We start from the raw sequence: 13,890 nt of genomic DNA on the forward strand, positions 1-13,890 counted from the left end.
CTTGTGCAGACTGAATTTGTGACAGATGTTTGACTCTCAGGTGCGAGACTGACACGCCCGTCTTATTTTAATTATTTCTGGATGTGGTTATGAAGTGGGTTTGGCTGCGTGTCTCTGGCTCAGTGTCGCATTTTGACATTCGCTGTCTGAATGCAGAGTGAGGGAGTGAGCTGCTGGGAGGTCGGAGGCCAAAGAGTCTACAAAGAGAGTAATGCCGAAGACACTCCAAAGCTTTCCTCATGCTGATGTATATAAGTGCTGGATATGTTGGCTGTCTTGTAAATTTCTCCAGCTTTACAATGAGAAAACAGTGATAATTATATTTGTCATGGCCCCTAAACTATGATGTTTCCATAGCGCTACTTCTGTTTAAAAACATCAGCTAAAAACACACTTTTTTAAATGTACAGAAAAAGCAAATAGAGAATATAACTAGTGATATAACTGAGTGACTTTTCTGAATATTTTCATAAGTCAGTAATTAAAAGTAAACATATATTTTGACTTATGTAGTGTAATTTGAAACCTGTAGAAACTGCATCTGACAGAGAATAAATAACGTATTTGATGGTCTCTACACAAGCATGACATCGACAAATTACGGACAGCACTTTACAGAGTCAAGAGTGAACTTTCCCACCCCCCTAAACTTTATAACATCACATCTTCTGATTTTATGAGATATCTAGATTATTGTTTGAACATTTGATCCTGTAAACAATTGAGATATTTCACATTTTATCTTTCTGTATCATTGATAGTAGACACACTTTTGTGGCATGGTGGCCAAGTGGTAAGGCGTTGGTCTCGTAAACCAAAGATCATGGGTTCAACCCCCATTCATGCCTGCGCTTGCATTGCTGACCGTTTGATAAATCAGTACCTTCATTATTTCACGTGCTTAGAAAAGCTGAAAGCTAACGAGTGTTTCAAGTCTTTCTGAGGCAGCGGTCTTCAACGCTGAGCCCTGCAGGTTTTTCTCACTTTGCAGGGAATCAGCTGCGTCTCAGGTCAGATCTTGTTTCTGTTTCTTTTAAGATAAGTTTGGTCCAGTATGTAACCGTGTTCCTCTCCTCTGAGCTATAAAGATGGAGGACAGGCAAAAATCCTCTAAGTCTAAATCTGAAATATCTGACAAACTTTAATATTAAGTCAAGGTCAAGTCACGTGTTTCAAGTCTCCAGCTCTGCACTGATGCGTGTGGGAATCAACATGTAAAGCAAAAGCAGGGACAACAAATATGGTACAAAAAATTTATTTAGTAACAGTTTTGTAAACATTTGAGGTAAATGAACATTTACATCAACTTGTTCTTACAAAAGAATCATTCATACACAAGGCACTTCTCTTGTTTAAGACAGCATTGAAAACAGGCTGCTGTTCTGAGCATTGTGAGATGGTTCCTACTCCCTGACGAGCCAGAGAAATCATGCTCTGCATGAAACGTAAGAGGAGAGAGTTTGGAGGAGTTACAGGGACGACGGGCTTCGAACACAACATCCTGTCAGGGCTTCGTATGCGGGGTTAGGGAAGGGCCAGCTACCCAGCTAACACTGTCTCAACAGTGGAGTCGTCTGATACGACGTCTGACCAGAGTCCCGACCAGTCTGTGAGAACATACTGAGTGAACACAGAAAAATACCCCAACTGTTTTTTCTCTCTCTCGCTGCTGTTTTTTTTTTTTCTTCCTTTTTTTAAATCTTCAAACTCATCAATTCATTATCTGAGCTTGAGATAAATAACAGTTTCTTTTTTTAATACTGCCTTTTCTGTGAAGAGCCACTGCGTTTCGGTTTTAAGACATTTTTTCCTTTGAGGATCATAGAGATTGGCAGTTCGACATCACGCTCTCTCTCTCTCTCTCTCTCTTTCTCCCTCTATTACTACCAATATTAGCATTGTAGAACAGCAATTTTCTTTCCTAAATGTGCAAATCTTTATCAACTACCAAAATGTAAACTTTAGGAATCAAAAACAAATGCAGATAACAAAGTTTTTTTTGTGATTTTGAACAAGAAACATGAATTGGGAAAGGCTGCTTTTACCTGTGTGTTGTGCAGGTGTTTATTCTCCTCTTTGTGTTTCTGTTGGCACTAAATGTCACTTAAGCAAGTAAGAAACAGTATGAAACATTATACCTTTATGGGTACAGATACTCTTACACCATACAGTACCATCATTTTGTAACCCCCCCCACCCCCCTGAAAAATGATTCAAAAAAAAAAAACAAACAGCTGGTACCACTTTACGTTTCTCTTACTCCAGTGTATTAACCTGCACATTAACTACTGGAAAAGTGTTGACTGTGCACAAACATGTTTGTATTTAATTGTGTTGTTATACCCTGTGTGTGCAATATCTCCAATGCAGATTACTGAGTGTGTCCACACGGTGTTACTGTGTACTTGCAACACCTGTCCCAGAGGTGAATTCACAGGATAACACAGTGAATTAAGGTTGTTGTAAAGTTAAATAAAAATAAAAAGCTTTTTGAAAGTGAGTGCCTGGGCTGTGAATGAACCGAACAGCACAGTAACACAACAGAGACAGAGGACTGTGACTGCTGATGGATTCAGTTAAAGGTGTGGGTTTTCTAAAGATCTCTAAGAATCAAGATGAACACAACAAAGTAGAAGCCGTCGAGGTCGACTGCACCGTGGCGTTTCAATACTCGCAACGCCAGTCGTTTTTGTCTTTTTTTTTTGTTTTTTTTGTCATTTTTTTGTCATTTTTTTAATTTTTAATTTTTAAATCGTAGCTGTTTCGCAATCACAAACTGACTACTACAATTATGCAATTTATGAGTAAAATTCAATTCAGTTTTTAAAAAAATAGCACTTCTCAGAATAAAACCAATGACGGTGAAAATCGTTTCACTCCCAGAGTCGCTCTTTGGTGTGATGGTTAAAAAGGAAGTTGTGGGTTTTTTAGGGCAAAAAAATATATATCTGCCAACAATCTAACTATAAAAAAAAAAAAAATTAAAAAATTTGGCTGTTTCAAGTCTGAGCAAAGAGCTTCGGGAGGTTGTCTGAATGAATATCAGATAAATCAGATGGTGGCTGTCGTGTATTTTGCATAATATCTTCAAGATTCTTTGAAGGCAGTATCTCGTCATTTGTGCAGTTATTGGAGAGCGTTTTTAAATTTTCAGACATGTTGACTGAAGGCGACACTGACAGAGGCAGGCGTGAGGGACTCTGCTCCTACTTTTCCTCAGTAGTGTGGTGGGAACCTTTTGATCTCTATGTGATTCGTGGCAAATGTGGCGTTTTTTCCGAGAGACCCAGGTGCATTCTGGGCCTCACAGGGATGACTTCTACCAGCGGGGGAGGGGGAAGGGGTTTGTTTTGACCCACATCCCGGTCCACACTGCGTCTACGCCGACTTGTGAGTGAATCGGTGAGTTGTAGGCGTGTGCGACTACGAGGAACACGATACACGATGTTATGTTTGTTGATAAAAATCACTTCCAGACAGGTGTTTTGTTTTTGCAAAAAAAAAAAAAAAATCAGGAAGTGCTGCAGTGAAAAGACTTTCCAGGTCACAGGTGAAGAAGCTGTAACACGTAGTGCAACACGTAGTGCATGTTTGTGCTGCTGAGCTGACTGTGAAAACCAGATAAAAAAATGATTAACAAGATATATGAGCAGTTTTCTGGCTACACATCCAATAACTGAAGTGTACAACAATGTGCTTCCTGTGCTTCCTCCAGATGAAATAAAGAAAAAAAACAAAAAGATCATTTTCATTTGGAGTAATTAGTCCTTTAGGGTCGTGAAGAAGAAGAGAAAGTAGAGAAACACCATGAGATCTTCCCTCCCAAAACCAAAACACTATGGTGAGTCCGTGACATTACAACGTCCTTCGCTCCATCCACCGCTGTGAGCGGAGCCTCCCGACCTTGTAGCACTGCATAATCACATTGTGTGTGTATAAATTAAGACCATCCAAACAAACAAACCTTGCCTCAACTACTCTGCAACTCACCGATCGCACTAAATCAACAACTGCTGCTGATCAGGTCATTTCACATTTGCCTAAACGTTTTTTCTTTCTTTCTTTCTGCTTTCCTGTCGCTCGTCGCCTTCTGATGTTTTGGGGTTTTTTTTGTTTTGTTTTTCAATTTTTTTTAATTTTTTTTTTAATTTTTCTTTTCTTTTCTTATGCATGTGTGTGATTTTTTTTGTTGTTGTTGTCTGAGAATCACTGTGTTTGGGGAGCGGTTGAGGGAAGCGGGCTGTTGGTCAGGGAGGGTTTAGGGACATGAAAGGGGCTGAAGAGGTTTAGACAGCCAGGTCGTTCGGCCTGGCCCTGATGCTGCTGCTCTTGCTGGCCCGACTGAGCCGCCGGGGGTCTGTGCTGACCGTTACTGGAGGCTCGTGCATCTCCACTGTGGTGGTGGTGACGTGGCCGTCCTCCTGCTCGCTCTTCCCCCCGCCCCAGCTGCCTGCGTTGGAGGCAGAGCCGGGGCTGCCGCTGCTGGAGGCGGCAGTGGCGGTTGTGTTGGTGATGTTGGTGTTGCTGGTGGTGTTGCTGGTGGGAAGGTGCAGCGCAGCGTCGACGGGCTGCTGTTGCTGCTGCTCGTTGTCGTTGCTGGCGGAGGAAGAGGAGGATGGGGAGGGGGAGGTGGCCTTCATCTCCCGAGTCTGCTGCTCGGTGGCCAGATTGGCCCAGTTCTGCTGCGTGGCCAGCCTGTGGTTGTTGTTGTTGCTGATGTAGTAGTGGGAAGAGGGGGAGGGCTGGCGGAGGGACTCCTCCTGCTGGAGGTCGTCCATCTTGAACTCTGCTGCTGAGGGCACGGCTGCCGGCCCCATGGGCGGCAGGAACGCCCCGCTCCCTGCCGTAACATCTGTGTAGTTGGGAGGGTAGCTGAGGCTGGATGGGGCAGTTCTGGAGGCCGAGGCCAAACACTCGGGCTCCGCAATGTCGACGTGGCGCAGCGACATGTGGTCGGGGGCAAACTCATTTGTCATGCCCTGTTTAACTTTCTTCCATCCAAGGTGATAGATCTCTAACAAATTCAGCAAAAGAGACACGCAAGCCACCACAAGCATAAATATAATAAAAATAGTCTTTTCAGTGGGCCTCGATATGAAGCAGTCAACGGTGTTGGGGCAGGGCCAACGTGCACACTTGTACAGGGGCCTCAGCCGGAAGCCATAGAGGAAATACTGGCCCAAAATGAATCCCACTTCAAACAGGGTCTTGAAAATAATGTTGAACACATAGGTACGCAGCAATGCGCCTCTGATACGGATTTTGCCGTGCTCGTCCCTGATTGGCGGCTTCTCCTTCTTGCCGCCTCCTCCTGCTGCATCTCCACCATTTCTATAAAGGAGTTCTTTCTCCTCTTGCAACCTGTTTGCTTTGCGCAGCTCCTCCTCCTTCTCTTTCCGCTTCTCCTCCATGCGGACGATGTGTAGCACATGGCCCAGGTAGATGAGGGTCGGCGTGGACACGAAGATGATCTGCAGCACCCAGAAGCGGATGTGCGAAATGGGGAAGGCCTCGTCGTAGCAGACGTTCTCGCAACCGGGCTGTTGGGTGTTGCAGGTGAAGTCAGACTGCTCGTCGCCCCAGACCTCTTCAGCCGCGGCCCCCAGCACCAGGATCCTGAAGATGAAGAGGACAGTCAGCCAGACTTTGCCGATGACCGTTGAGTGCTCCTGAGCGTTCTCCAACAGCCGCCCCAGAAAGCTCCAGTCGCCCATGCTTCAAGATTTCTAGCCTATGGAGAAAGTACAGGCTGGAGTGGACAGAAGAAGGGAGGAATGTCAAAACAAAAAGAGGAGAGACAGACACAGAGAGTTAAAGAAACGTTTATGAATCCGTAGAAAGTCTTCAAAGTTGGTCTGAACATTGGTCATCGCAAAGAGCATCATGTAAGGCCTTACCCCAAGGTTAAACACGCTACACATACGAACACACAAGACGACACAGGGACATGGACGAGAGTGGAGGTGTCGACCAGAATCCGACATATTTCTCTTTTTCATAAAACGCTCAGAAGAATTCGGCCTTTGTAGAAAACTGCCACGCAGGCGTCGGATATCGATAACAAATCAATACACGGCATTCCCTTCAAACACAGGCGCTTTTTAGCAGCTCGGATACTGTATAGACCACCTGTTTGACTGAACCACGGTTCACTCTCCCTTCTCTCTCTCTCTCTCTCTCTCTCTCTATGTCAGGCCTGTCTCTCTCTCTCTCTCTCTCTCTCTCTCTCACCTGCTCGCTCCACTGCCCAGCAGGCATGTGCTGAGATCAACATTATAATGTTCGAAAACAGCATTTAGCAGCGATGGGGCTCTGGTGTGGCACATGCACACGCACGCACGCACGCACGCACGCTCGCACGCACACACACACACACACACATACTGACACACACACATACACACCACCCTCCCTTCTCTCTCTCTCTCTCTCTCTCTCTCCTTCCACTGTAATATCAAAGCCACACAAATACAAAGATGTTACTGTAATTACAACAGATTTAATATTACAATAAGATACTGCCTGAGATTTAAGAGTTTTTTAGTTTTGGAAACTCTGAAAAAGGTTATTTCAATTTGAAAAGACTTAAAAAAGATAATGGTATTTTCATTATCAATTAATTTCTTTAATTTTTTCTTTGATTAATCAAATTATTTGGTCTTTATATCAGAAAAAGAACCATTATAATTTTCAGGGCCCAAGTTAACGTCTTCTTACCCCCACGATATGCAAAAATAATGATATAAAACAGACTAAATGTAAATTTTATTTTTTCCATTTCTTGATTAATCGATTAAGTGTTATCAGTTAATTTTCTTGTTCTATCGTCTTAGCGCTACATCTGTCATTTGATGCCACAGATTTAATACCAAGTTTAGAGGCTTTTTAAACTACATTTTAAAATTAAGGTAGAACTAGTTTTTAGATATAGATACAGATGTCTGGCCTCATCTGTCCTCTGGTGATATTGACAGGTGATAAATGTGTTTTGAGAAGAAACCACCTATTGTTATTCTTTACATCTTTCAGACTGTATGATGTACAGTTAAACACTATCCATACAACAAATTAAAAATACAACACAAACAGAGAATATAGAAGAGAAACTTACTAAAATATTCTTGTATTAAAGGTAATAAATCCATCGACTAGGGTTCACAATATGTATGACACCTGGAAGAGAAAAACATTAGTCAAGCAATAACTCTTTCTTTTTTTTCTTGTTAATCTTTGATAAATATTAAAGATATAACAACAACATTGATTTTTAAAATCTAAAATAGTGTAGTTTTCTAAACACAGTTTGCATTTGAAATAGCAGATATAAATACTGGGATATATTGGGAGTATTAGGGACACTGCAGCAGTTAAACCCACAGAGTCAGAAACCATTTGACCTTGTGATGACTTCACTGTGGAAAACTCTGACTAAATTTCTCTGGGTTTTCACAGGTATTTGAGGTATTTATGTGGCATGGTGGTGAATGTAACAGACAGAGCCAGGTTCAAATACAAAGCCATACCTGCCAGGTTGACAATACAGAGTGTGCCAGAGTCCCCAGACTCTCTTTAAGCGCCACAAGCTTTGTCAGGCTTTTGTCTGTCTCTTAATTACCTGATAAAAACACGCATTTCTTCATTAACTTGGTCTTATTTTACTTCCGTTTTACTACAGGAGGGTTTTAGCTGCAGAGTTCATCCGTCATACCTTTAGACCGGAGATGTCATACTTAAATACGAAAAGCAAATCCATCTGCCATCATTGGTGCCATCATCTGAGAGCGTTGAAAAGCGTGTAGATCTCCCGCGGCTGCAACGACCCTCTCTCTCTCTCTCTCTCTCTCTCTCTCTCTCTCTCTCTCTCTCTCTATCTGTGTCTCCCTGATCCCAACCTGTCGCCTCTCTGACACCTCAACAAACTCTCTCTCTTTTTTTTAATGCTGCCACAAAAACTTATTCATGCACTAACTTCCCCAGGCGTGTGGTCTCTCTCTCTGTCTGTCTTGTCTGTCTGTCCCGGGCCCGTTTCACTTGCGCAAAGAAAAGTTTTCCTTTGTTGTTGTTAGTTTTTGGAGGCGGCTTGGAGTCGGAGATGGGGCTCGGTTAAACGGAGCTGCCTCCCGTTTCCAGCCATGTCTGGACTGTCACATTGTGTGACCATGCATGAGTGAATCCACAGAGTCATCAGCCTGTCCGGAGTCACACCACGCCCCTGCCAGCCTCCCCAAAGCCACTCCAGCGTGTGCGCAAAAAGTTGCTGAAAAATGCGCATAAAACTTTCCCTAAACTTTCACACAGTTTGTTTTAAAAAAACTGATAATTTTCTGAAAGTAAAAACAACCTGAAAACATTTACAAAAGTTTTTCAACCACTACACTTAAAACACATTAATATCTGTCTTATTTTAAGAGAAAGGCGCCTTTAAATGGTCATAAGATCACTATAAACTCATGGTTGACCCCGCAGATTCACCGTAGGCTACTACATTACTGTGAGAGATTCATTAGACTGATATCTGGTGTTTAAAAGGGAACAGTCAGAGCAGACTAAGGTTTTAGGGCATCACCCAGAAAATAAAAAAAATAAAAAACAGAAAAAACCCCTCAATGTCCCACCCATGTGAGTGGCAGCAGGAGAGCATGGCACTGTGTGAAGCCCAGACACACTGCACACAAAACAATCAACCACACAGTTTCGGTTTTAGTGATTTATGTAAAATTAAAAAAACAAAAAAACAAACAAACAAAAAGGTCTCAAAGAGCAAAAAAGAAAAAAAGACTTCAAGGATCAAAGTGCGAGTGTATTAAAAAACATCTTAGGTACAAAACACAATCACAAATATTTAATTTCTTCTTGCTTAGAAAAGCTGTTTGCTGTTAAAAGCAGACTACAAAAAAAAACTAGACTGTGGAAGAATCTGAGCAGAAAACAACAACAACAACAACAACATCTGGGGACTGGAGTCTCAGGCTCGTCCCTTGAAAACACATCGTCAAAAATGTCATCAGGCTGTTACAGAAAAGCACAAGGTCAAAGGTCAATGCAGAGCTGACACAAAACAAAACATGTTTTTAAAAAATAATAATATTAAAACATTTTGCTGTGTCTGTGACAATGAAGGACTCGGCTTTTTGTTTTGGATGTAAACTACACAGACGCTCATCAGCTGCGTGAGTTATGTAACATCAGTGTAGGACTCAATTCAAAACTTAAGAAAAGAAAATTGAATTGACACCTCAGATCAATTATCCACACACCCCCTTCCAGTCTTTTTCAAAGTCTCCACATTGCTCTTCTCTGTTCACAAAACGTGATAATAAGGTGATTGTTTTAATTAATTAATTTTTTCAACAACACAGATGTGGATGATCCAACTCGGGTATTTCCTGGATGGAAGGAGGACAAAGACGTTTTCACTTTGAGATCGGGCCGCCACATTAAGAGGGAGGAGCGGCGATTAGTGTTGTGGCTAAAATAAGGCACATCCTGAAAGCTGATACAGCCAGCTGCGGTCAGTACACACACACACACACACACACACACACACACACACACACACATGCACACACCGCAACAACAACACAAGTCCAAATAGCACATGGAGCAGGTCTGGGCTGAGCGGGACAACTTCTGATCAGTGTTGAGCTGTGTAACTTGATAATCCCCCTTTTTTGAAATAAACACTTGGCGGATAACGACGTCATCAGGAGGCGAAAACAAAATGTCACAAAGTGCAAAAATACTGATTCATGTAATTTATCTGTAAATCACTACAAACCGGACAGATCTGATCTTTATAAGATTCAAGCTTCTTGACTAGAATTCATAATAATGTCCTGTATGTTTTAACACTCGATCAATATTTTCTGAATTAATATCTGCGTCATGTGAGATTTGTTTTTGCCTCTTTGACACCCAGATCAACTCTGCAGTTTCTGTTCCAAAGCAAACATTTCACATTTATGCAAAATGATCTGTTGGGGAGCGATTTCTGACTTAAGAATTAAAAAACACCTTGTACAATCTGAACACATGTATGTTTCATACTTGTATCGCCTGGAATCCACGTGTGAAAACACGCAGCACATTCTCCGTGTGTTCGGGTTATTTCTCCAAAAACTCTTCAGCTTCAGACACTTTCAGTTCAAGTAAAAAGACGACAGACATTCTGATTTGATTGAACAGTGAAGAGCATCAAATCTATTAAACCACTGTTGTGTTTTAGGTAAGATTTCACTGTGTTTTATAATCTTATCTTGTGCAACACACACACACACACACAAAAAAAAAACTAGCATTATTTATAGAAAGTCATTTAACTATGAATTTTCAAACTTAACTTTGTGCTACAGTCGCTTGATTCAACAACAGCAGGAACATAAAAAAAAACTCATCTGCTTTTATCAATCACTGTAAAACACGTATTTAACATTTAAGATCAAACGTCAGCTGTTGTAAACTAAACACTAAACGTAATCATTAAGGCACTTGGACCTTCTTTTCTTCTGCTTCACTTGTCATTACTTTTATTTGTTCTTCTACTTTAACACTAAGTAACTCATTCAGACCTTGTGGACGGTGTTCGTGCTCCTTGCGTTTCCCATTGTCACCACCAGATGTCAGTGTAGACTCACTCTGGTTCAAACCCTGACCATTCACTCTTTTGAGCACATTCAAGCAAACTTCAAACTGTGAACAATAAATTAACCCCCCCCCCCCCCCCCCCCAATCATCCAACATTATCATCAACCATCCACCGTATTAAAACGTAAAGGTGACACTTGTGATAAAGATCCACAAATACAGGGACAATCTTTGCTACCTGGCGGCTTTTTTGTTTTCCTAACCGGTGGAAACTCATGAATGTAGAAGACAGGCCGACCCAACAATACTGTGTAGCTTAACTAGTTTCTGCTGTGGTAATTTAAAGTTTCCACTGTCTCAAAATCTGCCTCAAAAGCTATTTCACCTTCCCATGAGACAATTCTGGTGGATGCTAACATTTAGAGCCTGATTACCAAATTGTAGATGTGAAATTTGACTATTATGGGTAGTTGGATTTACAGTTTAAGGGTTTTTATCTTCTTCCGTCCCACTTCACCACTGACGGCTGCCCTTCAACACATGGTCTTGTTGCTGGACAAATCTGTGGAGGAAGACAGCAGCATCTCGTTCTTCTTATTCTGCAGGTGGGTATTGTCCCGGGTCACGCTGTCCGTGTGGGTGTAAGAGTGTTTCCTCTTCTTTACCGGGGTCAAACACCTCAGGATCGCCTTGACGATGAGGTAGCCCAGCTCGGCCACGTTCAGCACCATGCAGATGGCCGATGAGGACACCATGAAGATGGTGAAGATGGTCTTCTCTGTCGGCCTGGAGATGAAGCAGTCCACCTTGTTGGGGCAAGGCCACTGCTCGCACTTCACCAGCCGGGGCATCTGGAAGCCGTCGTAGACAAAGTACAGCGCGTACATGAACCCACCTTCAAAGATGAGCCGGAAGAACAAGCTGCAGGTGTAGGTCCACCACAGTGTGCCCGTGATTGGCAGACGCCTCCTCTTCAGCGTCTCCAGGTCGGTATCCGTCGTCTTCTCGGGGCCGTTGGAGGCCAGCATGGTCTTCTTATCCCCACGTTTCCTGTAGGCGACGTGCATGGCTACGAGCAGAGCCGGTGTGGATACGAAGATGAGCTGCAGGCACCACAGGCGGATGTGCGACACGGGAAAGAAGTGATCGTAGCAGACATTTTTGCAGCCAGGCTGCTGCGTGTTGCACGTGAAGTCTGACTGCTCATCCCCCCAGACGCTCTCAGCTGCCAGAACCAGGATAGTGATGCGGAAGATGAAAAGGACAGAGAGCCAAATCTTTCCGAGACTGGTGGAGTGTTTGTTGACGCCGCCCAGCTGGGCATAGAGCGCCCCCCAACTCATGGTGGTGAAGAGGACTGGAGGCTCAGATAACCTGTAGAGGGCGGGAAATCAGCAGGTTAACAGGCCAGAAAATCCAAATTCAATATGTTGAATGAGTAAATGCCCCTTTCTCACAGAACTACTGAAGGTCTAAAGGTACTGAGTTGTGCCTGTTGTTGTCCTGTAATTCTTTGCTTGGTAGATTGGGTATTTTAATGTTTTTGAACAATGTGTAGCAGAGAATCAAATTCATTCTGACGATAAATGACTCGAGTAATGAGCAAACTTAAAAACCACTTTCCAGGACAGGGATGAAAAACAGATTGAAACCCTTGGACGCAGAGAACTGGGTCCACAAAGTGAAAAAGGGCCGAGGCAGCAAACTGTCAGCAGAGTCTTTTCTTCTGCTTTTCAGCATCTTTTAGGGGTTTTCAAAGTTTGAGACTGTGGGCGTCCGTTCAGACAACCTTAATTTACTTGCTTAGGTTCATCCAATTCCTGGATGCTTAAGGAATCATTTTTATGTTATTTGATCCCATAGACACTCAAACTATGGAGCCTAATACTGCTGTTTGACACAACTTGAGACTAAACCAAACACATTAAAGAAGTCTGTCCTAAAGCTTTTATTAGTTTATTAGCTACTCTTTAACCAAATCACACACATTTAGGCTCATTTACCTGATCTCCTTTCGATAACTAATGTAATAACTTGTAATATTTTGTTCTTTCCATTCACTGAGCCTCCCCACAGCTTTCATCATGTTTTTCTCTATGATTACACTGATTTGCTTATCTGATTATTAATTAAGTATTCAGCTCATAATTAGCGTGAAAATCACTTTGAAAACTATTTAAATTGTGTTTTACTTTCGCGTCACAGAGGCGATTTACCGCCACTTTGTTAGGTGTGTGCTTCATGGAAGTAATTTCTTAATTAATTAATTGTAGGCTACAGAAGCAGTAAGAAGTGAAAGAGGTGTAATATGTAGGGCAAGATTAAAAAGCAGCGTTTTCCTTCTCTTGAAACACTTTATAATCTTTCCAGTCTTCTTTATTAGTGCAATCATTAAAAAGAAATCATTGTTTTCGCATATTAGTAATTGCTTTAAAGATGGAAACATCTCCTGTATTAAAAAGGCAGTTCGGGCTTTTAGATATGAAACAGTAAATTGAGTTTTAGCATCGCGAAATGAACCATTTCTTAATTTTTGTTTGTGTAAATGAAACAGAAAAATGTTTTGATGACAAGAAGCGCTTATTTTGTGAGAAACAGACATTAATGATGTTAAATTGTAGAATTATTACTAAATGAAAGACCGATGTTTGTTATTATCAATATTATAAATAATGACAGCCTGTTGTCATCCCTATAACTAAGAAGAAGACATTAGTGTAAATGAATCTAATCGGTAAGAACTCACCTGTGTGTGTGGAGCTTATTTAAAAACAAAAATCAGTAATTTTCCATGAAGGGAAAAATAATTAATCCTTTGATGTTTTGTGACTGGAGGAAAGTTCCTCGCGCTCCAACAGAATCAGAGTTCAGCTCGTTTGACTTGACTGTCTTTAAGTTGTGAGACACGCACCTGAAGTCCTGGAGGTTTTACATGACGCTCCATCACGTAAGACCGGGGGGGAGGGGCCAGACTGAGGGTGCGGCCAGAAGACATCATGGCCTGTCTCTGTACACGGATCCACTCTCTCTTTCTTTTTGCACGATGAATAGTTTCATAATTTGCCCCGGGGCAATCATTTATTGATGGGCCCCGACTGAGTCGTTTTCATTTTCCCCTCACACACCCAGAAACCAGATGGAGCTGAAATGATCAGGTGATTGACAGAATATTAATCGGCAAAACAATTCTGATTACTGATGATTCTTTTAAATCACGTTCTTGTGGGAAAAATAACAGGTACCAACTTCTCAAATGTGAATGTGTGCCAGTTTCCCAGTTTCCTACGACAGTGAACTCAACAATTT

General features: G+C 42.1%; 2 protein-coding genes and 1 non-coding gene across 3 annotated transcripts; 1 reads left to right on the forward strand and 2 right to left on the reverse strand.

The window, feature by feature from the left end:
* Nucleotides 1–107: 107 nt before the first annotated feature.
* On the reverse strand, nucleotides 108–7,233 carry gja3 (gap junction protein, alpha 3). The gene is made up of 2 exons (XM_056388463.1): nucleotides 7,112–7,233; nucleotides 108–5,749 (listed from the first exon to the last, which is right to left on the reverse strand). Exon 2 carries the CDS (start codon nucleotides 5,712–5,714, stop codon nucleotides 4,287–4,289), a length of 1,428 nt encoding a protein of 475 aa, XP_056244438.1. The 5' UTR covers nucleotides 5,715–5,749; nucleotides 7,112–7,233; the 3' UTR covers nucleotides 108–4,286.
* trnat-cgu (transfer RNA threonine (anticodon CGU)) lies at nucleotides 777–848 on the forward strand. The gene has a single exon. It is a non-coding gene; the product is annotated as a tRNA-Thr (tRNA).
* A 1,546-nt stretch (nucleotides 7,234–8,779) lies between the features above and the next one.
* gjb8 (gap junction protein beta 8) lies at nucleotides 8,780–13,784 on the reverse strand. Its single transcript, XM_056389903.1, has 2 exons — nucleotides 13,331–13,784; nucleotides 8,780–11,958 (listed from the first exon to the last, which is right to left on the reverse strand). Exon 2 carries the CDS (start codon nucleotides 11,925–11,927, stop codon nucleotides 11,118–11,120), a length of 810 nt encoding a protein of 269 aa, XP_056245878.1. The 5' UTR covers nucleotides 11,928–11,958; nucleotides 13,331–13,784; the 3' UTR covers nucleotides 8,780–11,117.
* Nucleotides 13,785–13,890: the final 106 nt, after the last annotated feature.

Source organism: Seriola aureovittata, chromosome 11, assembly GCF_021018895.1.
Source record: "Seriola aureovittata isolate HTS-2021-v1 ecotype China chromosome 11, ASM2101889v1, whole genome shotgun sequence".
In the NCBI taxonomy this organism is placed as follows: Eukaryota; Metazoa; Chordata; class Actinopteri; order Carangiformes; family Carangidae; genus Seriola; species Seriola aureovittata.